The following is a 25,497-nucleotide window of genomic DNA, read 5'->3' on the forward strand; positions in this document are numbered from 1 at the left end:
CTGTGCGATGGTGATTGTGTTCTGGGTGGCACCTGTGCGATGGTGACTGTGTTCTGGGTGGCACCTGTGCGATGGTGATTGTGTTCTGGGTGGCATCTGTGCGACGGTGATTGTGTTCTGGGTGGCATCTGTGTGATGGTGACTGTGTTCTGGCTTTCACATGTGCAACAATGTGTGTGCTGCAGCTGTCACCGGTGCAACAGTGACTGTGTTCCAACTGTTCCTGACGTTTTAGCCAGGGTGATAGTCCATTTTGTGTCACGTTTTGACCTGATTTATTTTTGTGATGATTTGGGATTGTGATTGGATGCCATCCTTATGGATACTATTTTCTTCTTTAAGGAAAGGGGGCTGTATACAGCTTTGACCCAGTAGGGTCTTACCAGAGAGACTCCTTCAAGGCTGGAGGCTCAGCAAGTGCCATGCTACAGCCCCTGCTTGACAACCAGGTAACGAACGATATGTGTCTAACTTGTCATGGTATTCATTTGAAGTACTTTCCTCCAAGTTCTCTTTATTAGCTTAGGAGAGCCAAGATATAAAGACTTTCTTACAAATCACTGTTTGAGTTTGGCAGATGTGCCCTACAGAAACCTTACCATCTCTCTCTGTGTTCTCCCTGCTCTCTGGTGGGTCCTCACCTACTCCCGTGGTTTTGACTGTTTTCCTGTATTCTCATGGCTTCCAACTCTTTTATGTCTATAGTGGTTAATCTCTTGCCGTCTTTACCTAAAGATCATAACAATACCTTTCTCCGTCTTACCCACCGTTTCTGTGTTACCCAGTATTGTACTTGAACTCCCAAGCATACAATTGACCCTTGAACAACACAAGGGTTGGGGTGCCAATTCCCCAAGCACTGGAAAATCCACATATAACTTTCGACTCCCAGAAAACATTGCTAATAAGCCTACTGTTGACTGGAAGCCTTGCCAATAATGTAAACTGTGGATTATCACGTATTTTATATATGTATTATGTGCTGTATTCCTACGATAAAGTAAACTACAGGAAAGAGAATGTTATTAAGACAATCATAGGAAGAGAAAATACCTTTACGATACTGTATTTGTTGACACTGTAAGTTTACATCATCTGTTTACAAGGAGAATCATCTGTCTGGAGTGGTGGACAACCACAGCTGCAGACCTCAATCTACAGTACATATCAAGCAATTCAGCCTTTTCTTGTAATGTCATAACTTTCCCTGCTTTTTGGGGAGCACTTCCAGCACCACTAATAGCACTTTGTTTGGGTCACTTGTTATTTAAGGCTTATAATATTGCACTAAACACAATGAAAAACAAAGGAGAACCTTGAGAGATCACTTTAACTTTATCAATTTATGTGTGTTTTGTGGTAGTAAATGATAAAATAATTAGTATCTACATATAGTTTATACATTTGTGACTTACCTTTCTCTTAATTTTTAAAATATTTTTAGGCTACTCAGCTCATCTGAGTTTTTTCAAATTGTTGCAGATCTCCAGAAATGTTTCAGTATGTTTATTGAAAAAGTTTATGTATAAGTGGACCTGAGCGGTTGAAAACTGTGTTATTTAAAGGTCACCTGTATTTCTAAGTCTCTTTTTGATTACTGCTGGCTAAATTCAGACCTACATTATTAGATTATTGGATTTATTTTCTAACATCCTTTCTGCCTACAAGCTTACTTCACTAATTCATCCTGTTCAGTTTTCTGAAGTGTGTTATATATAGCTACTCCTCTGCTTATTGCTTTTTGACCTCATCTCCTGTCACCCACTACACCCAGACCCTAACTCTGCTTTTCTCAGAAAAGATGTGCTTTTCCTGACTCCGTCCCACATCTCCAGTCTGGGATGTTCTATGCTCTTCAGTGTAGCCTTCAGCACTCACCTACTTAAAAGTCCTTTCTGCTGAAGCCTTTCTTCTTCTAGGAGACTTAGTGGACAGCTGTTGGGGCTCTCCTGGCTCTTAATTTCTTCTTAGTTATAACAATTCTCTCATCACTTTGCTTGCATACATCCACCTCTCTAGGTCATGTGCTCCTCAAGAGTGAGAGCTTTGCCAGTGAACCCTTGTCAGATTTCTGGTGTGTGTGATTCATCCAGGTCTAGAAGGGTCTTCATTCCGTCTGAGGGACATTTTAATTTTGTGTAGCATTTTCATCACAAATCCTCGTACGCATGAGGGTGTTGGAAGAAACTTGAACCTTTCCTTTGTGCTTACTGTCACGTGACATCTCACCCGCGTTTCCTGTCCCACCAGGTTGGTTTTAAGAACATGCAGAATGTGGAGCATGTCCCGCTGTCCTTGGACAGAGCCATGCGGCTGGTGAAAGATGTCTTTATTTCTGCGGCTGAGAGAGACGTGTACACTGGGGACGCGCTCCGGATCTGCATAGTGACCAAAGAGGGCATCAGGGAGGAAACTATTCCCTTAAGGAAGGACTGATCTGTGTGCTGTTATCACCAATCAGTTCAGAACTGGTTGATTTTGTACTTTGGAACTGTACCTTGGATGGTTTTGTTTATTAAAAGAGAAACCTGAAGTACTCATTGTGCTGTAACTTGTCTTCTCTAAGCAAGACAGATATAGGAAGTAAACTTTCTTTTAATTTTCTTCATTTTTCCCACCCTTTTCTCTTTTTCTGAGTTTTTTTTTTTTTTTTTTTTTTGCATTTTAAGTAATGAAAACAGGTCATGTTAGTTTTCCCTTACACTAATGAGCTAGGAATTTATCTGTAAAAGTTAACCTTCTGGGCAAACTTACCTTATGAAGAGGGCTCTGATATTTATTCAGCCAGCTTGCCTGAAGGGCCCTTTCAACCATCCCTAAGGGAGAGTATTTTCCAGGGTTTTATTAGGACTCTAATGGTTATAAATGAAATATCTTAAGATTTTTCACTTCTGGGATTGTTAAGCAGTCTGGAATAGCTGTTTTGGAGAAAAATCTTCAACCAAAATAAAATTGTAAAAAAAAAAAAAAGGCCTTTATACAAGTTTTAGCCAGAAATCTGGGATAATTTTTACAAGCACTTTAGTAATGTTATAATTGAGACCTAAATTTTGCTAGAGCCAAAATTTTTGTTTTAGGTCTATTAAATACATTTTAACTCCATTATAATATTTGGGTAATTTTCTTGTTATTGAACAAGTCAAATTATACGTAACATGGGAGTCATTGTTTGCTTTGTACCAGAGCAACCTGTGGTATAAATAGAATTTTACTAAGTTGGTGGTTAATCTTAGATACCACTTTTGTTTATTTTGCCTTTTATAAATAATTTAATTCAAATTATCAAAAGCTTCTAGTAGATACACATTGTAAACATTGCACAAACATCGATACTGTCACTCACTATCAGAGGCATTGGGGACACAGTGGTAAGACCTGGTTCATATTTCTCTTACAGTGTCTATATGAGGATTCTCCAAAGACTCAGAACCAATAGGATGTATTTGTATATAGAGAGATGAGAAAGGGTTTATTAAAGAAATTGGCTCAATTATCGAGACTGAGAAATCCCACGCCTGACTATCTGCAAGCTGGGGAACCAGAGAAACTGGCAGCATGGCTCAGTCCAAGTCTGAAGGCCTCACAACCAGGTAAGCTGATGGTATAACCCTTGAAGTCCTGAAAATAAGGAGTTGGGTGTGAGGGGTTGCTAATCAAGTCCCTGGCTTGAGGAGAAAGACAGTGATTTCTTTGCCTTTGCCTTTCGGTTCTATCTGGGCTGCATTCAGGTGGATGGTGCCTGCTCACACTGAGGCTGATCTGCACTCAGTCCACAAACTCCTAGGCCAGTCTCCTCCGGAAACGTCCTCACAGACAAACCCAGAAGTAATACTTTACCTGCTGTCTTGATATCCCTTAATCCAGTCAAGTTGACATCTAAAATTTTCCCAATGTCCCAACTAAAAACTGTAGACTATCCCATTTCAAAACTACATTTTTTCATCTTTATATATACTAGGTGTATTCTTTTTCTAAAGGATTTCCCATTTTGGAATTTTCTGTTTATATAAAGTTGTGTATTTAGGATTTTCTATAAGGTTCTCACCTCCCAAGGTTTATAGGGAAGTTCTACAAATTGAGGAATGATTGATGGCACATAATTAGTGTTTCATGATTTTTTTTTACCACCTTCAGCTAACATTGTTTTAATCCAGTGTTGCTGTAGACTTTGAACATGGTCTCAGTTTTGGAGTCAACATGACAGTCCAGAATGTGCTTGGCACATGTCTCCTAGAGCTAACCTGGCTACTGATTATGTGGGTAGCTTTTATAGATCGTTCAGGCACATTCCTTGTGTGAAAAGAAAACCTTTGATAAAGGTTAGAAGTATGATTCATTCTTTTAAGAGTTAGCCTTGAAGATTCCAGTGAGAAGCTGCTCTTACGTAGAGACTTCCTCTTCATTACGGCCTGCAAGGGGATTGGAAGTATCTGATAATCTTGTAAATGATTGATGGAAAACTGCGTGAGAGGTTGGCCGTGACTCCATTTATACACACTGAATGCATGTGGATGTTTGGATTTGTCTTAATTATCAGACAGATGGCATAAATACTTTCTGGCAGTCTGCTCAGTGGGGCTGTGCTGACTTGGGAGGTTAGAAACAAACGGAGCCTGTGGCTGCCAGGTACCGCTCGTGCCTCCGTATTTCCCATGCAACCATAGCTCCTGCTCTAGTCAGTGACTTTGCAAGCGTAGCCAAGAAGAATGTAGACAACTTAGTAGGAAAACAGTATTTCTTACCAAAATGTCTCGGGCAGGCACAGTGGCTTACGCCTGTAATCCTAATACTTTACGAGGCTGAGGTGGGGAGATCACATGAGCCCAGGAATTTGAGACCAGCCTGTGCAACATGGCAAAACCCCCTCTCTACCAAAAATTTAAAAATTAGGGATGGTGGCACACGCCTGTAGTCCCAGCTACTCAGGAGGCTGAGCTGGAAGTATCACTTGAGCCTAGGAGGTCGAGGCTGCAGTGAGCTGTGATGGCGCCACTGCACTCCAGCCTGGGTGACACAGCAAGACCCTGTCTCCAAAAAAAAAAAAAAGAAGGCTCAAATATTACCTTGATGGGGTTCCTTTTTCTGCCTTTCTGTACCTGTTGCCTGGGTGAGCGCTTCATGGCCCCAAAGTGTATTAACATGCTTTCTGATTCTAGGTCTCTCATTCCTTGTATTTGTGAATTTCAAACTGTAAATGGGAGATTCCCTGTATCAGAATTACATAGAGCACTTATTCAAAATGAACTCCTAGGTTCAACAGACCTATTGTTTCAGCCTCTGGGCTAGAAATCCCAGGTGATTCTTATGCGTACATAATTTGAGAACTTCTTTAACTCCTCATCAGTCAGGTTCAATCAGAGAAACAAGCCCTAGGAGACATAAAAAGAGATTTATTTCAGAGTTTGGCCTCACATAAGAGGAGCTGATTAGATGATCTTTATGAGCCTGTTTCTATTTGGTCCAGGAGCCCCATAGCACAGGCTATTGAAGGGGCATTGGTGTGAATGGAGGAGGGTCAACAGGCTGGATTGGGACCTGGGACCGTGGGGGCACCTGTGGCAGTCCCACTGCCTTAGACCTTTCACGTCAGTGATCAGGTACTGGCCTCCTTTGTCTTGGCTAGATGTGCACCTGGCCCAAGAGCTTGGGAGAAGTTGCGGAAGGGCCTGGCAGGAGCTTCAGGAGCTGGGAGCCCATGTGCGGCCCATGCCACCCGCTGAGTCAGCAGGTGAAGAACACACATGAGCGGTGACAGCCCGTCATGCTCTGCTCAGCAGCACAAGAACAGATGGCTGCTGCCTCACTGCACCTTAGGCTCCCTTGTTTGAGTGCAAACCCACCAGAGTTGTTCAGTACCCATCAGTGGTCTTCATTACTGCATGAAGTCCAAGTCTTTCTTCTTTGCTTTGTGAAATTAATTCAAACTTAAAGCTGTTGGAACTTTAAATTATTCTGAGCCTTGAAAGAAATGTGGCTATGCAGCCTGAGTCATGTGGGGCATGCAGGCGCAACTTCTGCCTTTTTTCCCCTGTAAATAATTAAGACAAAAGGGCACCAGATATAAGACCCCTCAAATCACTGCTCCTCCTCACAGAATAGTAAAGCAATCTTGAAATGAGCGGCAATCTGTAACCAATCAAATTGCTGTGGCGAATGCACTGGTCTTGTATGGAAAATGTGATCCTGCTAAAATTTCTAAGTGAAACCTTCTCCACTTTGAAACATTAACCTTACTGGTTCGGAGTCAGTATTTCCAGGGGGCCATTCTCAAGATTTGCGCTCAAATTAACTCTCTACTTAATCATATTTTCTGAATCTTATTATTTAAGGTTGACAGTTTTCAGATCCCTCCATGCCATCCTCATCTCCCCACCCAACTGCCTACCTCTTCAACATACTTCTTCAACTAGCTGGGCTGCTTTGTTAAGTGGGTGTGATATTCTGATTCTTCAGTGATTCAACTAACATTGTCTGACTTCGTGTACTGTCCCCTTGAGCTTTATAAATCATACTCTTAAAGTCCAGATCAAGTTTTATTTTCTCTATTGAGATTTTCCCAACTTTTCTAGATTTCATGAATTTCTTCTGAGCTTCTATTAACTTGACACTTAATAGTTGATGTTAAATGTGAATGCAATTGTGTTTGCTGTTATTTCTGAAATATTGTCCCTCCCATTTACTTTTCTTGTATACACATTACACAAAGTTTGGACACATAGGAGGCGCCTAAACCTATAAAGAGACATGGAACTTGCTTAAAGGATCCAGGAGTGATCCGCTTGTTGGTGTTGATTGAAAATCCATCTTGCTACCTACTTCTGGTTGTGAGAGAAACATTCAATCTGTGAGCAGGACAAACTTCTTTCCATCCCTCCTCTGGAGTTCCTAGCAGCAGGCCTGGGTCTAAACTTGGGAAGGAGCTTCACATCCTTTATTTCAAGTTGTCACTTCTTTGGAGGGGTAGTAGCTCTGTCCATGGGCAACGTGGAATGTGGGAGGAGCCTGAAGGCAAGTGGAGGTAGGAATACAAGTGTCTCACCGTCGAGTTCCGCTCAGCAGGACGAAGAGTGTGGGTGCTTTACGTCACCCACAGGATCGCTGCTGATGTATCTGTTGACATACCGTGCCTGTTTTCTCCCTAGACAGCGAGGCTCCATAGTGTATGTGGATGCATTTCAAAACAGCCACTTTGTATGGCCCCTATGTCCAGTGAAAGGAGAGGCCCGTGGCCCCACTCTTGCCATGAGCACCCTCCTAGCCAGGCTGTACTCTTGAATGAGTTTAGCTGCCAAGTTGCTCTCCCTTGTCTGAAAGGCTTCTGGAACTTGTGGATCATCTTTGAAAAATATTTCTATAATGGGAAACTATTTTAAAACCAGCGCGGGGCGTGAGCTGATGTCCACAGGGCGGATTGTTGGAAGGTGTAGGTGATCGAAAGTGTGATCCTCCCACTTTGTCCTCAAGCCGACCAATGGCCTGACCTCTTCTGCAGTGAGAACCTGCTGGAGAGTTGGCTGAGATTCAGGAAATCAAGGGACCTTCAGTCTTCAACGAAAACCAGGCTCCACATCACCCTCCAAAAGGCCGCCAGGTGGCAGTGTTGCCTCATCCTGCCTCTGGGAACTATCGTTTTCTAATGCTCAGAAAACTGCTACCACAGTTTGCTAGTGCACAGACTTTACTGAGTGACTAAGAAGGGGCCTTGAGTCTAATCATAAATTCTGTTTCATAACCTGGAAGGAGGTACACCTTGTTGCTGTCCTAAATCTCAGCCATTCCCCAGATCAAAGTGGAAAGGACAGAAGGAGACAAACCGAGCAAAATTGGTAGTAACCTATGCTGGAGGTGTCCTAGGTGTGTGTAGAGGTTGGGAGGTGGGTGGGTGGGGGAGAGGGAAAGGAAGGCGGGAGAGAGAGAGAGAGAGAGAGAGAGAGAAGAAGGAGGAGGAGGAGGAAGAGAAAGGAGAAGGAGGAAGAAAAAGAAGAAAGAAGAAGAAGGAGGAGGAGGAAGAGGAAGAAAAGGAAGAAGAAGAAAGAGGAAGAGGAGAGAAGGGAGCAGGGGACTGGTTGTGGTTTGGAGAGACAAAAATCAGAACACAGAATTTTTTTGGAGCTATAAACTTTTATAAACAAAGAAAATAATGGGCAGAGAATACATTAAAGTGCTCTGTCCAGGTTGCTGAGTAGTGGCAGAACAGATTAAGACTCAGTGTTTGGTTTTTCTGTTTTTCTCTCTCTTTCTGGGTTTTCTTTGTTTTGTGCTATCAAGTTCTTATTTCTTTTACTTCAATAAATTTTTTTTCAAATGAATCTAGGTGTTATGATGATCTAAGGACACAAGTCGATAAATGCAGTTGAGATTCTTGGTTGAAGATTTTGTGTAGGTCATATTAGTAGAAAGTATCCACAAAGTCATGGAGCAAGATCTCAGATTTACAAAGTTCTAGGTCCGCCTCGAGCTTCCAGAGTGTTGGAGTTACAGGAATGGGCCCCTGCGTCTTCTAGCCTTATATTGACATTTTTCACTTGCATTTTAGAATTGATTGTTGAGAACCCCTCGAGTGACCTAGAAGGTCAAGAGACTGCTGATCTGTCTGTGATCTGTGTGATATTGTTTTCTCCTCACTGAAAATGCTAAGAACATTCATTGACAGAAACTGGAGACATTGGTAAGCTCTTACCTCTCATCCCATGGGACTGCACCAGCTTGTCTTACTGCTTCCTGGGAAGTTGTGCGCAAATTCTCTGGGACCTTCTCAGGTTAGGCAAGACCTCCAGAAGACCTACCGGCCATCTTGCTCCTGAAGTTCAAGGCTCTGAAAGCCTTAAATGTCATGAAGCATTTCCAGGAAATCTGTGGTTTTCTCCTGAAACTTCTCAAGGATAACTTTTTCTGAACACTGCTTACAGCAACTTGATGGAGACCAGCATTTCCAAGGGCCCAGAGGAAGGATCAGAGAACAAGGACAGGCATAGAGAGATTTGGTCATAACAGTCAGAGGCCCATGTGGTTTGCATACTCCTTTCTGGAGGCTCTAACGAATATGAAGAATCGAAGATGCCATCTGCATAATGAGAGCATTGGACACTAAAATATAACTTTTCCGAGAAGTGGAAATTTGCTTATTTATGTTGTTTATTTAGGGGTACGGTTAGGATATTTTATTCAGACACTCAGTGTGCTCAATTTTTTCATTTTTTCAACAGTATTTCTGGAGCTCATATTATGTTCTAGGCACTTTCTGAGTCCTGGCGATATAGCAGTTAATAGAGAAATGAAATCCCTGCTCTCTTGGGAGGCAGAGCAGACAAATACACCAGAAAACCTCAGAGGGCTGTGAGGAGAATTCTGAGTGTGAGGTGCAGGGAGTGGGCGGGCTTCAACTTTAGACCATGAAGAACTGCACTGAGACTTGAATAACAAGAAAAAACAGTGATGAGAGCAAGGGTCTTGGCATCATCTCTGTGCCAGGCACTGGGGATGCAGCAACAAACAAAACAGAGAATAAGCCCTCCTCTCAAGGTGTTCATATTATATTCTAAGTGGGGAAGAAACACAATCAGTCAAAGTGAAACTGTGTGTAATCATGCATTTGAGACTCTGACAAACTCAGGGTGCTGGGGGAATCGAAGCACGCAGGGTGGGAAGCAGGGGCTAAACTTTGAACAGGGACCACTGGAAGGTGATGGGCTTGGAGGGATGAGGGAAGATTGACAATGCAGACAAAAGCCAAAATAGACAAATGGGATCTAGTTAAACGAAAAGAGTTTCTGCACAGAAAAAGAAACTGCCATCAGAGTGAACGGGCAACTTACAGAATGGGAGAATATTTTTGCAGTCTACTCATCTGACAAAGGGCTAATATCCAGAATCTACAAAGAACTTAAACAAATTTGCAAGAAAAAAATCAAACAGCACCATCAAAAAGTGGGCAAAAGATATGAACAGACATGTCTCAAGACATTTATGCAGCCAACAGACACGTGAAAAAATGCTCATCATCACTGGCCATCAGAGAAATGCAAATCAAAACCACAGTGAGATACCATCTCATACCAGTTAGAATGGCCATCACTAAAAAGTCAGGAAACAACAGGTGCTGGAGAGGATGTGGAGAAATAGGAACACTTTTACACTGTTGGTGGGATTGTAAACTAGTTCAACCATTATGGAAAACAGTATGGCAATTCCTCAAGGACCTAGAACTAGAAGTACCATTTGACCAGTGATCCCATTACTGGGTATATACCCAAAGGATTATAAATCATGCTGCTATAAAGACACAGACATATGTATGTTTATTGTGGCACTATTCACAGTAGCAAAGACTTGGAACCAACCCAAATGTCCATCAATGATAGACTGGATTAAGAAAATGTGGCACATCTACACCATGGAATACCATGCAGCCATAAAGAAGGATGAGTTCATGTCCTTTGTAGGGACATGGATGAAGCTGGAAACCATCATTCTGAGCAAACTATTGCAAGGACAGAAAACCAAACAGCGCATGTTCTCACTCATAGGTGGGAATTGAACAATGTGATCACTTGGACAAAGGAAGGGGAACATCACACACCAGGGCCTGTCGTGGGGTCGGGGGAAGGGGAAGGGAGAGCATTAGGAGAGATACCTAATGTAAATGACGCGTTAATGGGTGCAGCACACCAACATGGCACATGTATACACATGTAACAAGCCTGCACATTGTGCACATGTACCCTAGAACTTAAAATATGCCTATACAAAAAAAAAAAAAAGATTGGCAATGCAGGGCCTGGGAAGGAACTTCTTGCAGGTAGAACAGAAACAAAAACGACACTTCCTCCATTTTAAGCCAAATAACCTAGTGGTTCTTCTATGTGACTCAGAGTGCAATTGAAATCGTAACCCTGAGGTCATTTTGTAGAGGCCTCAAGCTTCTTGTTGTGAGATGTTTCCTGGTTCCCTTCAGAAAAGGGCTCTGACGGGGTTTAGCAGAGCTATTGCTGGACGACTTGGCTTGAGCACATCTGGATACATCAGAACTTTGTCACAAGAGTGGGTTTTAGTTTTAAATTCCTTAAATAACCAACAATTGGGACATGGTTAAGTAATTTATGAAATGTTCACTACATTAAATATTTTCTGGCAGTTAAACGTGGTGGCCATGAAGACCTTGCAGCAACATGTCAGAATATTAAAGCAGAACGTTAAATGAAAATCAAAAGGATACAACATTGTACACACTGACTGCAGGTGTGTGAAAACATAAAAATGCAGAGGAAGAACATCCAAACTAATGTAGTGGACTGGCCCTCTATAAATTTACTAGTGGACTGGTTCACTTTATTGACCATTTTGGGACAAGATTTTATACATTTGGAATTCTATATTTAATAGCTCCCCTTGAATTTTTGCATGATTTTAAAAGACCAACCAAACTTCTTATAATGTTTAAGTTTGATTGTGGCGGCAGTCTAGCAATCAATTTAATGAAAAATACCTAACTGGAAACTTTGAGTTGGTAAAAAATCTGTTTGATAGATTTTTTCACTTTTAAGTAACCTGTTGCTATCAATAGATACATCTGATCATCTCCTAATTAGTAAATATGAAAACTATTGTTTTCATGAGTATTAATAAGCCACAGATATTCTGGGGTGGGTTGCTGGCAGGAGGAAGATGCCGACTTGCTAACTGAGGAGTATGAGCCCTGTCAGTGCTGCTTCTGTACGTAAACACTGTTAGTTTAGATGATGGCCTCACCAAAATAATATTCTGATTTGTCTGCTTGATTATGAAAGTGCATAATTAGCAAGAAAAATCTGAGACATTTTAGAAAGACATAGACAAAACCTCTGGGTTGTCTCGAGAAAACCCAGAAAACACTTCTCTCAGGCTTCATGAAGGGGAAAAGGAGTTTTAACCTTTAGCACACGTTACAAAAATCTAATACGGCAAATGATATTGAGAAGCAGAGCGTGTCACTAAAAAATATCGGGCTAATAAATGCTTAGAGCCAATATGTAAACACACACACACACACACACACACACACACTCATGCAGGAAAAAGCTGATGGAAAAACAACCAAGCCCCTTTTTATTCCATTGGAAGCTGTGGGTAATGCCAAGTGTTCACACCTGAAAATGAGACACAAACACGTTTTCTCTCATGTTTTTCACAAATGTGAAGAAACGATTATCAATCAAGACTTGTCAGAAGATTTGGTGTAAGATTGAGGGCATATTTACTTTCTCTTATCACTTTAACAAGTCTATGTTGTTCCCATGTCCCTTACAAATCTGCTAGAAAAATAAGTTTGGAATTTCAAAGTAGAAAAACCTTGGAAATGGGATCTTCAGTGGCTTGAAGTTTACACCCAGCCTGGAGCTAGGCCCTCCACATGCATCAGCACATCTCATTCTTGGGTGAAATTTTAAAAATTGATACGTAATATTTGTGGGTAAGTGTGATATTTCGTTACTGCATAATGATCAAGTCAGGGTATCTGGGATGTTCAACACCTTGAGTTCATCACCTTTCTATGTGTTGGGAACATTCCAAGTCCTGTCGTCTAGCTATTTTGAAATATGCAATACATTGTTCTTAACTACAGTCACTCTACTGTCGAACATCAGACCTCACACTCCTTCCATCTAGCTGTCTGTACCCATTGATCAACCTCTCTTTCTCTCCCCCACACATACCACCTTCCCACCCTCTGCTAGCGACCATTCTACCTTCTATTCTTCCATCTCTTTCTGACTCTTCCATCTGATGTGGGTAAGGATATAAGTGCGTCTGTCCTGAATTAGAGTTGTTTTCTAGAAGGCACGATCTTATCTTTGTTTATCATTTAAAGTGTCCAGCATGCTTTGATTTATTACTAAGCACGAGCTATTTTTTACTTGAATTTCTATAATGCTTTGTTCGTTCATTCGTGTTTTTTTATTATGGAAATGTCAAATAAGCCCCTTGTATATTTCACCCACTTCAGTAACTAGTTATGGTAATCTTATTTTATTATCCTTGTTTATTTTGAAGTAAATCCTAGAAATCCTATAATTTCATTAGTAAATATTTTAGTGCTCCTAAAAGATAATGATCGCATTTAAAAATATAATCACAGTATCACAATTGTACCTTTAAAAATTAACTGTAATCCCTCAACATTCAATACCCAGTCCATGTTCAGATTTCCTTGATTGTCTCATAAAGGTATATTAACATGTCAGTCAAATCTGGAAACAAGCCTCTTTCTCTCTTTCTCTCTCTATATTTCCTTGAAATTTACATGTCAAAGAATCCAAGTCGTTTGTCATGAAGAATCCTCCACATTCTAGATACAACTGATTGCATTCCTGTAGTTTCCATCCTGTCTTTTCCTATAAATTAGTAGTTAAATGTAGAGGCTTGATTAGATTATGTTCACTTTTTCATCAATAAAGCAAATTCTGTTCATATAAATCTTATCATTGCTGGGATGAACAGATTAGACCTGTTTCCTTTTCTCTTTTCTTTTCTTTTTGAGAGAAGGTCTCCCTCTGTTGCCCAGGCTGGAGTGCGGTGGTATAATCATGGCTCACTGTAGTCTCTGCATCCCTGGGCTCAGCGGTCCTCTCACCTTAGCCTCCTCAGTAGCTGGAACTACAGGTGTGTGCCACTATACCTGGCTAATTTTTGTACTTTTTGTAGAGACAGAGTTTCGCCATGTTGCCGAGGCTGACCTCAAACTCCTGGGCTCTAGGGATCCACCCCCCTCAGCCTCCCAAAGTGCTGGGTTTATAGGCGTGAACCACGGCACCTGGCCTAGAGCTGTTTGTGTTGGTTAAATGATAATGTACTAGAAGAGAAATCTTTTTGTGATATGACATATCTTGAAGTATTGATTTTTGAGTTTGTGTCAATATGAGATAAACTTTAGTTTCTAAAAATAGCCACAAACTTTCTTCAGATCACAGAATCACAGATTTCAACTTGGGCAGGACTTGAGCGTCTCACTCATGTAGGTCCCTTTCTGCCTTCCTGGAGGTGCAGTCACCTGTCCTTTGCATGACCAAGTCCAGGATGAGGACCTAGTTACACGCAGACAGGCCCCTGGTAAAACCTCTCACAATTTTCCAGCTTTCCCTTCACGGCATTTTTCTTTTAGGGTTGTTGTCTATGTTGTTGTTGTTGTTGCCTGTTTGTAACAGGTTTCTGTTCTATCGTGTTACCCTCCTCTGTGTTCATAATACAAATACCTAACACATTTTCTAGACTACCTAGCCCTTTAACCGAAGTTTTTTTTTTTTCTTGTTCTTGTGATTCTTTTTACAGCTAAGCCCCTACACTTAACACTCTCTTTTCTATGCTACTGATGGTTAACACCTTGATTTACATACTTTATTCAAGGGAGCATAGTAATGCTGTATTGCGAGTAGTCTCAGTCACCTCTGTGTCATCTTTCCTGCTGCTGTGTTGAGACTATTTTGGGGAGTATGCCTCAGCGACAGCTGTGAGCCACATTTAACCCACCAGCTGAAGTCTTGCCAAGTGCCCTTCATGTTCCCGCGTGTGCAGATGGCTCTGCCTGAGACCCATGGCAGCAGCAGGGTAAATGTGACTGGGGCGTCTTCTGGGGAGGCTCAGGTGGTCCAGGTTCCCTTTTAGAAACTTCAGAGTCAAGCTATTCGTAGTGATGACTCTTGCACGCTCCAGCTGCCTGGCCTGTTCCCTACCCATGGGGGCTCAGATCCCCGATGGCCTTAAAAGGAGAGGGCTTGAGAAAAATGCCACCCTGAGTCAGGGTGTGGGCTGCACAGGCCAGCAGCTTGTCTCTCAGAGTGATGCCAAGGGAGTGGTTTGCATGAAAGAGAGAGGGTTCTCCAAGACATCAGTCTCAAAATAGCCTGGCCATCCTGAACTTCCCTTAATAGCCTGCCACAAATCAATCACCCACAATCTTGGGAAAGTCTTTGTAAGCCTATTTGGACATTGTGCTTGTGCCACCTTAAAGAGCAATTGAATTCCACCTATTATTCTGAGGCATAAGATATTTTTCTATCCTATTTTCCTAAAACTAAAGCTATCTTTAAGTTTTGAGGGTATCCTCTTGCCTCTGTGGCCTGGGAATGGTGGAATGTGATGAGAGTGACGGGGTGGCAGCTGCACCCAGGATGCTGACTCGGGGTCACTGTCAGCTTCCGTTCATGTGGCCACCACACGTTAACCATGTGACATCAGTTTCTGGGCAGAAGCTAAGTGTCTTGCCTTCTGCAGTAGATTTTATCTCAAAGAATTGTCCAGAAAAGGAAAAGCTTGTTTATCTTAACGTCCTCTGTGACTGTATTCCAAAATAAGCTTCCATAGGAAAAACATTCCATGCAAGTATGGCAAATGGCCTGGGCTAGGCCACTGCTATTCTCCTTTCCTTTAGAGAAGTACAGCTGTGTCAAGTGTGCGTCCCCGAGGATTGCATGAAGGAAGACTTTAAGAAGAGTTACAGATTGGAAGGGAGTTTATGTGATTTTTCCCTCCAGAATGCAAGTGAGCAGGGCTCACTCAGCAGGTACATGGTCTTGGGTCCTCAGAGAAATCCTCGGTTTTCCAAGGAGCCCTGAATGTTTATAAGACATCAGGTTAGAATGGGAGTCCAGGGGCGATAGGTTGGAAAACCTAACAAGAACTAGAAATTTACAAGAAGTAAGGTGCAAGGGCTGAGGAGATGTGCTGTTTCTTTACTTTTGCAGAACAGCTGTGCAGCCAGTCCCTGGGATGGGCTCCTGTCTGGGGGTGTGCACCCACAGGCTGCCAGAGTGAGCAGTGGAAATGCAGGTTAGGCTTCTCCCCTTGCTGCTCAGGCCGCTGTGCTCCATGCAGCCTACAGGAGGCAGCCCAGCTCCTCTGCTACGTGTGCTGTCAGGGGCTGGTCACCTCCCCTCACTTTTAAGGGTCTCTGACCGTCACTTTTCTGGCAACAGCAAGTTGTTATCGTTGCCCAAAGATACTGAAGTGGTTGTAGGCTCTGGAATCCGAAAGAGAATCAGGTCTACCCCATCTCTTCCTGTCTGTGGCCTCAGGCAATTATTGGAAGTCCCTAGGCCTTGCTTCCTCACTTACGAAATGTAGATTATAGTACCTTCCTCATAGGCACCCAGTGAAGCATATGTGAGATAATGTTTGTAAAGCTCTTGTTCCAGTGCCTAACACAGTATGTCCTCAGTGAATCACAGTTATTCCTGTTACGCCTTACATGCTATTCTCTCTGCGGGGACCCACAGCCGCTACACCCACCCCCAGCTCCCATGTGCCTGGAAACTCATATTCATCTTTCAAACGTGAGTCAAGTTTTGACTCAAGTGTGCCTCTCTGTGAAGCTGCCTCTGATCCCATCCCCCACATTCTTTTTCTCCGTCCATTTCCTAAACCTAACTCTCACGTTGCAAGCCAGAGAGTAACTTCTGACCCAAATGTCCATTCAAGTCTATTATTCACTAGAGGGTAAGGACCTCCCTATCTTTCTCCCCTTGGCTCTAGCTCCATGGCTACCATTATTGCATACTAATTATTTGTTAAAATAATGAATTCAATCAATTCAGTGGTTTCTTGTGAATAAAACTTTGGCTGGCAGTGATAAATGTCTGATTCTTGAAGAATCCATTGTCACTAAATGCAGTTTTGGAGGAAGAACCTTCCAAACACATGGTGGGCAATGGGAGGAGATGAAAGGGATTTTTGTTAAAAAGTAAGGAACCACGGGGCTACCATCTCCTCCCCACCCAGTGGGAACTTGATCTCCATATTAAGTATTTGTTTTCTGAGCTTTGGTGCCGTGCTTTGCAGCTGACCAGTATCCTCCTGGGACCTGATGTGGCTTCTTCCCTTTGTCTGACTAGACACCCTGTTGGCCTTCCTGGAGCCTCCAACCCCTGGCCGCTCTCCAAGGTCCCTTGCAGTCATTTTGCTGCAAATAGCCCTGAGATTCAGATCCTACTCTTCTCATCCTCTGCCTCTGTTTTGCAGTTAAAATTCTAAGTGTGCAAAATGTTATAAATGACCCCACATAACATGATGACTATATTTTCAGGTCACCAAACTGAGCTCACCAATGAAGGATTGATTTCCGATCTATGAACTGATTAAATGACAACACTTATAAAGTTACAAATACTAAATCACATTTAATAATGTACTTTAAAAAATGTGTATGTAGAATATGATTTAAATTTAGAACCATTTCAGAATACCCACAACATGGTAACCACACAGGTCTTGCAGTTATTCAAGCTTCAGTAATTCAGGTTTACAGATTGATATGGTTTGGCTGTGTCCCCACCCAAATCTCATCTTGAATTGCAGTTCCCTTAATCCCCACATGTCATGGGAGGGACCTGGCAGGAGGTAATTGAATCGTGGGGGTGGATACCATCATGCTGTTCTGGTGATAGTGAGTGAGTTCTCATGAGACCTAATGGTTTTATAAGGGGCTTCCCCCAACCCCTCTGCTCTGCGCTTCTCTTTGCTGCCACCGTGTGAGGAAGTATGGGTTTGCTTCCCCTTCTGCCATAATTGTAAGTTTCCTGAGGCCTTCCCAGCCCTGCAGAACTGTGAGTCAATTAAACCTCTTTCCTTTATTAATTACCCAGTCTCAGCCATGTCTTTATAAGCAGCATTAGAATGAACTACTACAGTAAAATGGTGTCAGGTAGTGGGGCGCTGCTGTAATATATCCAAAAATGTGAAAGTGGCTTTCACAAATGTGTAACAGGCAGAGGTTGGAACCATTTGGAGGGCTCAGAAGAAGACAGGAAAATGTGGAAAAGTTTTAAACTTCCTAGAGACTTGGAGGGCTTAGAAGACAGGAAGATGTGGGAAAGTCTGGAACTTCCTAGAGTCTTGTTGATTGACTCTGACCAAATGCTGATAGTGATATGAACAGTGAAATCCAGGCTGAGGTGGTCTCAGATGGAGATGAGAAACTTGTTGGGAACTGGAGTAAAGATCTTGCTATGCAAAGAGGCTGGCAGCATTTTGCCCCTGCCCTAGATATCTGTGAAACTTTGAACTTGAGAGAGATGATTTGGGGTATCTGATGGAAGAAATTTGTAAGCAGAAAAGCATTCAAGAGGAAGCAGAGCATACAAGTTTGGAAAATTTGGCTGGGTGTGATGGCTTATGGCTGTAATCCCAGCACTTTGGGAGGCTGAGGTGGGATCACCTGAGGTCAGGAGTTCAAGACCAGCCTGGCCAACATGGCAAAATCCCATCTCTACTAAGAATACAAAAATTAGCTGGGAGTGGTGGCACACACCTGTAATCCCAGCTGCTCGGGAGGCTGAGGCAAGTGAATTGCTTGAACCTGGGAAGTGGAGGTTGCAGTGAGCCAAGATTGTGCCATCACACTCCAGCCTGGGTGACAGGCGAGACTCTCTTTAAAAAAAATAATTGGAAGATTTGCAGCCTTATGATGCAGTAGAAATGAAAAACCTACTTTCTGGGGAGAAAGTCAAGCCCTTGGCAGAAATTTGCATAAGTAATGAAGAGCTGAGTGTTAATCACTAAGACAATGCAGGGGAAATGTCTCCAAGGCATGGTTTCATTGGCTAGGCCCAGGGGCCCTTGGTGCCCTGTGTCCCAGCCCCACCAGCCATGTTTTAAAAGGGGCCAAGATATAGCTGTGGTCATTGCTCCAGAGGGTGCAAGCCCTAAGCTTTGATAGCTTCCATGTGGTGTTGGTCCTGCTGGTGCACAGAGGCAAGAGCTGAGGTTTGGGAACCTCTGCCTAAATTTCAGAGGATGTACAGAAAGGCCTGGATGTTCAAGCAGAAGTCTACAGCAGGGGTGGAGCCCTCATAGAGAACCTCTGCTAGGGCAGTACAGAAGGGAAATGTGGAGTTGGAGTCTCCACACAGAGCCCCCACTGGGGCACTGCCTACTGGAGCTGTGAGAAGAGGGCCACCATCCTCCATACAAATGACAAACGCTCCACTTTCTCTTTTTTTTTCTTTTTTGGAATGGAGTCTCGCTCTGTCACCCAGGCTAAAGTGCAGTGATGCGATCTCTGCTCACTGCCAGCTCCACCTCCCAGGTTCACGCCATTCTCCTGCCTCAGCCTCCCAAGTATCTGCGACTACAGATGCCCACCACCACACCTGGCTAATTTTTTGTATTTTTAGTAGAGATGGGGTTTCGCTGTCTTAGCCAAGATGGTCTCTATCTCCTGACATTGTGATCTGCCCACCTTGGCCTCCCAAAGTGCTGGGATTACAGGTGTGAACCACCACACTTGGTCAAAAGGCTCCACTTTCTTGGGAGGAACCACATCTATCTTTTTATTCCTGTCCTAGAACAGCCCTAGGAAGTATTGAAATCATTGCCTCTTTCCTATATCCATTGCTCCTTAATTCCTAGTTCAGATCCTAGTGTCAAGCCTGGAGACTCCAGTAATAACCAAGTCTCCTGGTCTTACCCTTGCCCACGCTCCACAAAGTAAGGGAGTGATCTGTCTTACATGCAAGTATGACTATGACCCTGCCAGTTCCCTCTTTAACATTATTAATTGCTTTTTAATTCACTTAAGAATATTTACAGACAATGAAATAAACTCTTTTAGGTACAGTTCTGTGTGTTTTGACAGATGCATACAGTTGGTAACTACCGTCTCAATCAAGATATGTAATAGTTGCTTCACCTCACAAAATTTTCCTCTGCACTTTTGTAGTCACCTCCTCTCCTAACGCCCAGCTCTTGGCACACTGATCTGTTTTCTGTTCCTCTAATTTTGCCATTTCCAGAATATCATAAATTAAATCATACAGCATATCATTTTTTAAAAAATTAAACTTTTTATTTTGAGGTCATTGTGGATTCACATGTAATTGAATACAGAGAGACTCCATATATCCTTTATGCTTCCTCTCCTAGTGGTAACATCTGGCAATCAGATTCTGACAGTACAGTCAAGACACAGAAAATTTCCATCAATACAAGGATTCCCTATGTATCCCTTTTATAACCATACCTGGTTCCCTCCTTCACCCTTCCTTAAACCTTGGAAACCACTAATCTGTTCCCTATTTCTATAATTTTGTCATTTCTAGATGGTTATATAAATGGAATAATACAGTGTGTAACCTTTTAGGATTGGCTTTTTTCACTCAGCATAATTCCCTGGAGGTCCACCCAAGTTGTTGCAAGTATCTATAGTTAATTTCTTTTTATGCTAAGTAGGATTCCACAATATGGAAGCACTGCAGTTTATTAGTTCTCCTCTGCCAATGTACACTGTTTCAATTGCTGTAGTGTAGAAGATGCCTTGAAATTGGATAGGCTGATTGCTCTCACTTTGTTCTTTTTCACAATTGTTTTAGCTATTTTAGTTCCCTTGTCTTTCCATATAAATTTTTGAATGATCTTGTCTATCTCTGTAAAAATATTGCTGGGATTTCTTAGCAGCCATGTGAACCCTGTACATCAACTTGGGGAGACTTCACATTTTTACTATGTTTGGTTTTCCAGTCCTTGAACATGGATATCTATCCATTTATTTAGGTCTTCTTTGGTTTCTTTCATCAGTATTGTGTAATTATAGCACACAAATCCGGTACATGTCTTGATAGATTTACACCTAAGTATTCCCTTTTCTTCCCCCCTTTTCAGTCTCACTCTGTTGCAGGCTGGAGTGCAGTGGTGTGATCTCAGCTCACTGCAACTTCCGCCTTCTGGATTCAAGCGATTCTTGTGCCTCAGCCTTCTGAGTAGCTGGAATTACAGGTATGCACCACCACACCCAGTTAATTTTTGTATTTTTAGTAGCGACAGGGTTTCATGATGTTGGCCCGGATGGTCTTGCTCTCCTGACCTCGTGATCCACCCGCCTCACCTCCCAAAGTGCTGGGATTACAAGCGTGAACCACCACGCTTGGTCAGTATTTCCATTTTTTGAGTGATTGTAAATGGTATTGTATTTCAATTTTTGGTCCATGTGTTTATGGCTGGCATATAGAAATATAACTGATTTTTGTATGTTTGTTTTGTATCTGTGACCTTGCTGAACTTACTCACTAGTTTTAGGATTTTGTTTTTATAGGTTCCTTGGGATTTTCTATGTAGACAACCCTGTTATCTGCTAAAGAGAACAATTTTGCTTCTTCCTTTGCAATCTGTATTTCTTTCATTCCCTTTTCTGTCTGGACTGCACTGGCAAGGCCTTCCAGCACTATGCTGAATAAGAAGGGTGATGGCAGACACCCTTGCCTTGTTATACAATCTTCACTCTGTTGAATAAGAAGGGTGACGGCAGACACCCTTGCCTTTTTCTACAATCTTAGGGGGCCAGAATTTAGTCTTTCACCATTAAGTATGTTACCTCTAGGCTTTGTGTAGATGCATCTTATGAAGTTGAAGAATGTCTCCCTCTATTTCTGTTTTTTTCTGAGAATTTTATCATAAATGAGTGTTTGATTCAGTCATATGTTTTTTATGCATCAATTCATATGATCATGTGGCTCTGCTAATATGGTGGAATATATCCACTAACTTTTGAACACTGAACCAGCCTTGTATTTCTAGAGTAAACCCCACTTCATCATAGTGTATAATTCTTTCAATACATTGTTGATTTATGTTTGCTGATATTTTGTTAAGGAAATTTCTGTGTATATTAATCAGGGTTATTTGTCTACAGGTTTTTTTTTTTTTTCTTTTTTCTTTTCTTGTAATATCTTTGTCTGCCTTTGGTATGAGGGAGATACTGGCTTCATGAAATAGAGAAGTGTTTCCTCCTCTTCCATGTCCTGGAAGAGATTATGTAAAACTGGTGTTAATTCTACTTTAAATATTTGGTAGACTTCTCCAGTGAAACCATCTGGGCCTAAAGACATCTTTTTAGGGAGTTTTAAAATTGCAAATTCAATATTAAGAATTATAGGGCAATGAAATGATCTATTTCATATTGGGTAAGTTGTGGTAGACTGTTTTTTTCAATAATTTGTCCATTTCTTATAAATTATATTTATGTGTGTAGAGGTGTTCATAGTATCCCCTTACTGTGCATTTGATGTCGACAGGGCTTCTAGGGATATTCTTTGTTTCATTTCTGATAGTGGTTATTTGTAGCTTCTCTCTTTTTTTTCTTTGTCAGTCTTACTAGAGGTTTAACAATCTTATTGATCTTTTCTAAGAATAACCTTTTTGTTTCATTGATTTTTTTCCTATTGTTTTTCTGTTTTCAATTTTATTGATTGCTGGTTGTTTCTTCATTATTTTCTCTTTTCTGTTTGCTTTGTGTTTATTTTGCTGTGTTCTAGGTTCTTGGGGTGGGAGCTTTGATTATTGATTTGAAACAAATAGAATATGTTTCTGACCACAGTAGCTGAGATTACAAGCAAGCGCCACCACGCCTGGCTAATTTTTTATTTTTAGTAGAGACCAGGTTTCTCCATGTGGGTCAGGTTGGTCTCGAACTCCCAACCTCAGGTCATTGGCCAACCTTGGCCTTCCAAAGTGCTGGGATTATAGGCATGAGCCACTGTACCCAGTGCATGTGTCTTTTTGGTAGAATGAATTGTTGTCATTTGGATATATACCCAGTAGTGGGATTGCTGGGCCAAATTGTAGTTCTGTTTTAAGTTTTTCAAGAAATCTCCAAACTGCTTTCTATAGTGGCTGAACTAATTAACATTCCACCAACAGTGTATAATCATTCCTTTTTCTCCACAGCATCACCAACATCTGTTGTTTTTTTGACCTTTTAATAATAGCCATTTTGATTGGTGTGAGATGGTAGCTCATTGTGGTTTTGATTTGCCTTTCTCTGATGATTAGTGATGTGCAGCATGTTTTCACATTTGTTGGCTGCATGTCTGTCTTCTTTTGAGAAGTGTCTTTTCATGTCTTTTGCCCATTTTTTAATGGGGTTGTTTTTTGCTTGTTCATTTGTTTAAGTTCCTTATAGATTCTGGATATTAGACCTTTGTCGGATGTGTGGTTTTTGAATATTTTCTCCCATTCTGTAGGTTGTCTGTTTACTCTGTTGATAGTTTCTTTTGTTGTGCAGAAGCTCTTTGATTATGTCCCACTTGTCAATTTTTGTTTTTGTTGAAATTGCTTTTGAGGACAGAATTACAGGTTCTTTCCTAGGGCTAATGTCCACAATGCTGTTTCCTAGGTTTTCTTCTAGGGTTCTTAACCGTTTGAGGTCTTACATTTAAATCTTTAATCCACCATGAACTAATTTTTGTATATGGTAAAAGGTAGGAGTCCAGTTTCGTTCTTCTGTGTATGACTAGACAGTGAACCCAGCACCATTTATTGATTAGGGAGCTTTTCCCCATTGCTTATTTTTGTTGACTTTGTTGAAGATCAGATGGCTGTAGGTGTGTGGCTTTATTTCTGGGTTCTCTATTCTGTTCCATTAGTCTATGTGTCTGTTTTTGTGCCAGTGCCAAGTTATTTTGGCTACTGTAGTATTATAATATAGTTTGAAGTTAGATAATGTGATGCCTCTGGCTTTGTTCTTCTTGCTTAATATTGCTTTGGCTATTTGGGCTTTTATTGTTCCATATGAATCTCACAATAGTTTTTTCTAGTTATTTGAAAAATGACATTGGTAATTTGATAGGAATAGCATTGAATCTGTAGATTACTTTGGGCAGTATGGCCATATTAATGATATTGATTCTTCCAATCAATGGGTATGGAATGTTTTTCCATTTGTGTCACCTATGACTCCTTTCAGCAGTGTTTTGTAGTTCTTCTTGTAGAGATCTTTCACCTCCTGGTTAGTGTATTCCTAGGTATTTTATTTTCTTTGTGGCTATTGTAAATGAGATTATGTTCCCGATTTGGTTCTCAGCTTGAATGTTATTGGTGTATAAAAATGCTACTGATTTTTATACATTGACTTTGTATTCCAAAACCTTACTGAAATTGTTTATAAATTCTAGGAGCCTTTTGGTGGAGTATTTGGGATTTTCTAGGTATAGAAACATATCATCTGCAAAGAGAGATAATTTAACTTCTTTTTTTCCTATTTGTATGCCTTTTATTTTTTTCTCTTGCCTGACAGCTTTGGCTAGCATTTCCAGTACTACGCTGAATAGGAGTGGTGAGAGTGAGCATCCTTATCTTGTTCCAGTTCTCAAGGGGAATGGTTCTAGCTTTTTGGCTATTCACTGTGTTGTTAGCTGTGGATTTGTCATAGACAGCTCTTGTTATTTTGAGGGGTGTTCCTTTGATACCCAGTTTCTTGTGGGTTTTTCTCATGAAGGGATGTTGGATTTTATTGAAAGCTTTTTCTGTGTCTATTGAGATGATCATATGGTTTTTGTTTCTAATTCTGTTTATGTGGTGAATCAGATTTATTGATTTGTGTGTGTTGAACCAACCTTGCCTCCCAGGAATAAAGCCTAATTAATCATGATGAATTTACTTTTTGATGTGCTGTTGGATTCAGTTTGTTAGTATTTTGTTGAAAAGTTTTGCACATATGCTCATCAGGGATATTGGCCTGCAGTTTTCTTTTGTTGTTGTTGTTGTCTCTTTATCAGGTTTTGGTATCAGAGCGATGCTAACTTTGTAGAATGAGTTAGGGAGAATTCCCTCCTCCTCGATTTTTGGGAATGCTTTCAGTAGAATTGGTACTAGCTCTCCTTTGTACATCTGGTAGAATTCAGCTATGAATCCATTTGATCTGGGGCTTTTTTGTTTGATAGATTTTTAAATTATGGATTCAATTTTGGAACTTAATATTGGTCTGTTCAGGGTTTCAATTTCTCACTGATTCAATCTTAAGAGATTTTGTGTTTCCAGGAATTTATCTATTTTTTTTTCTAGATTTTCTAGTTTGTGTGCATAGAGGTATTCATAATAGTCTCAGAGGATCTTTTGTATTTCTGTGGGATTGGTTGTATAACATCACCTTTGTCATTTCTGATCTGTGTCTATTTGGATTTTCTCTCTTTTTTTCTTTGTTAATCTAGCTAGTGGTCTATAATCTTGTTTATCCTTTCAAAGAATCAACTTTTTGGTTTAGTTGAGTCTTTGTATGGATATTTCAGTCTCAATTTCATTCTATTATTATCTGATTCTAGTTATTTCTTTTCTTCTGCTAGTGTTGGGTTTAGTTTGTTCTTGTTTTTGTAGTTCTTCTAGGTGTCATGTTAAATTGTTAATTTGAGATCTTTCTAACTTCTTGAGGTAGACATTTAGCACTGCAAATGTTCCTCTTAACACTGCTTTTGCTACATCCCAGAGATTTTAGTATTTTGTGTCTCTGCTTTTATTTATTTCAAAGACTTTTTAGGTGTTTGCCTCAATTTCATTGTTTACCCAAGAGTCATTCAGGATAAAGTTGTTTAATTTCCATGCAATTTTGTGACTTTGAGAGGTCTTCTCACTATTGACTTCTATGTTTATTCTACTGTGGTCTGAGTGTATGGTTGATATAATTTTGATTTTTTTGAATTTATTGAGACTTGCTTTCTGGCCAAGAATATAGTTTATCTTGCAGAATGTTTGGTGTGCAAGATG

General features: G+C 41.1%; 1 protein-coding gene across 2 annotated transcripts in view; it reads left to right on the forward strand.

Moving 5' to 3' along the window:
* The window catches only part of PSMB1 (proteasome (prosome, macropain) subunit, beta type, 1), a 41,160-nt gene extending 16,450 nt beyond the window's left edge, over positions 1-24,710 (forward strand). The window contains exons 5-7 of one of the 2 annotated variants that reach the window (XM_011934912.1): positions 343-449; positions 2,251-2,460; positions 24,681-24,710. In XM_011934912.1, coding sequence (XP_011790302.1) covers positions 343-449; positions 2,251-2,436 — 293 coding nt within the window. In that variant the 3' untranslated portion in view covers positions 2,437-2,460; positions 24,681-24,710. Of the gene's footprint in view, positions 1-342; positions 450-2,250; positions 2,541-24,680 lie in introns of those variants that run through there. The other variant, XM_011934911.1, reaches the window with a different exon arrangement.
* Positions 24,711-25,497: the final 787 nt, after the last annotated feature.

Source organism: Colobus angolensis, unplaced genomic scaffold (genome assembly GCF_000951035.1).
Source record: "Colobus angolensis palliatus isolate OR3802 unplaced genomic scaffold, Cang.pa_1.0 Scaffold14, whole genome shotgun sequence".
NCBI classification, from domain to species: Eukaryota; Metazoa; Chordata; class Mammalia; order Primates; family Cercopithecidae; genus Colobus; species Colobus angolensis.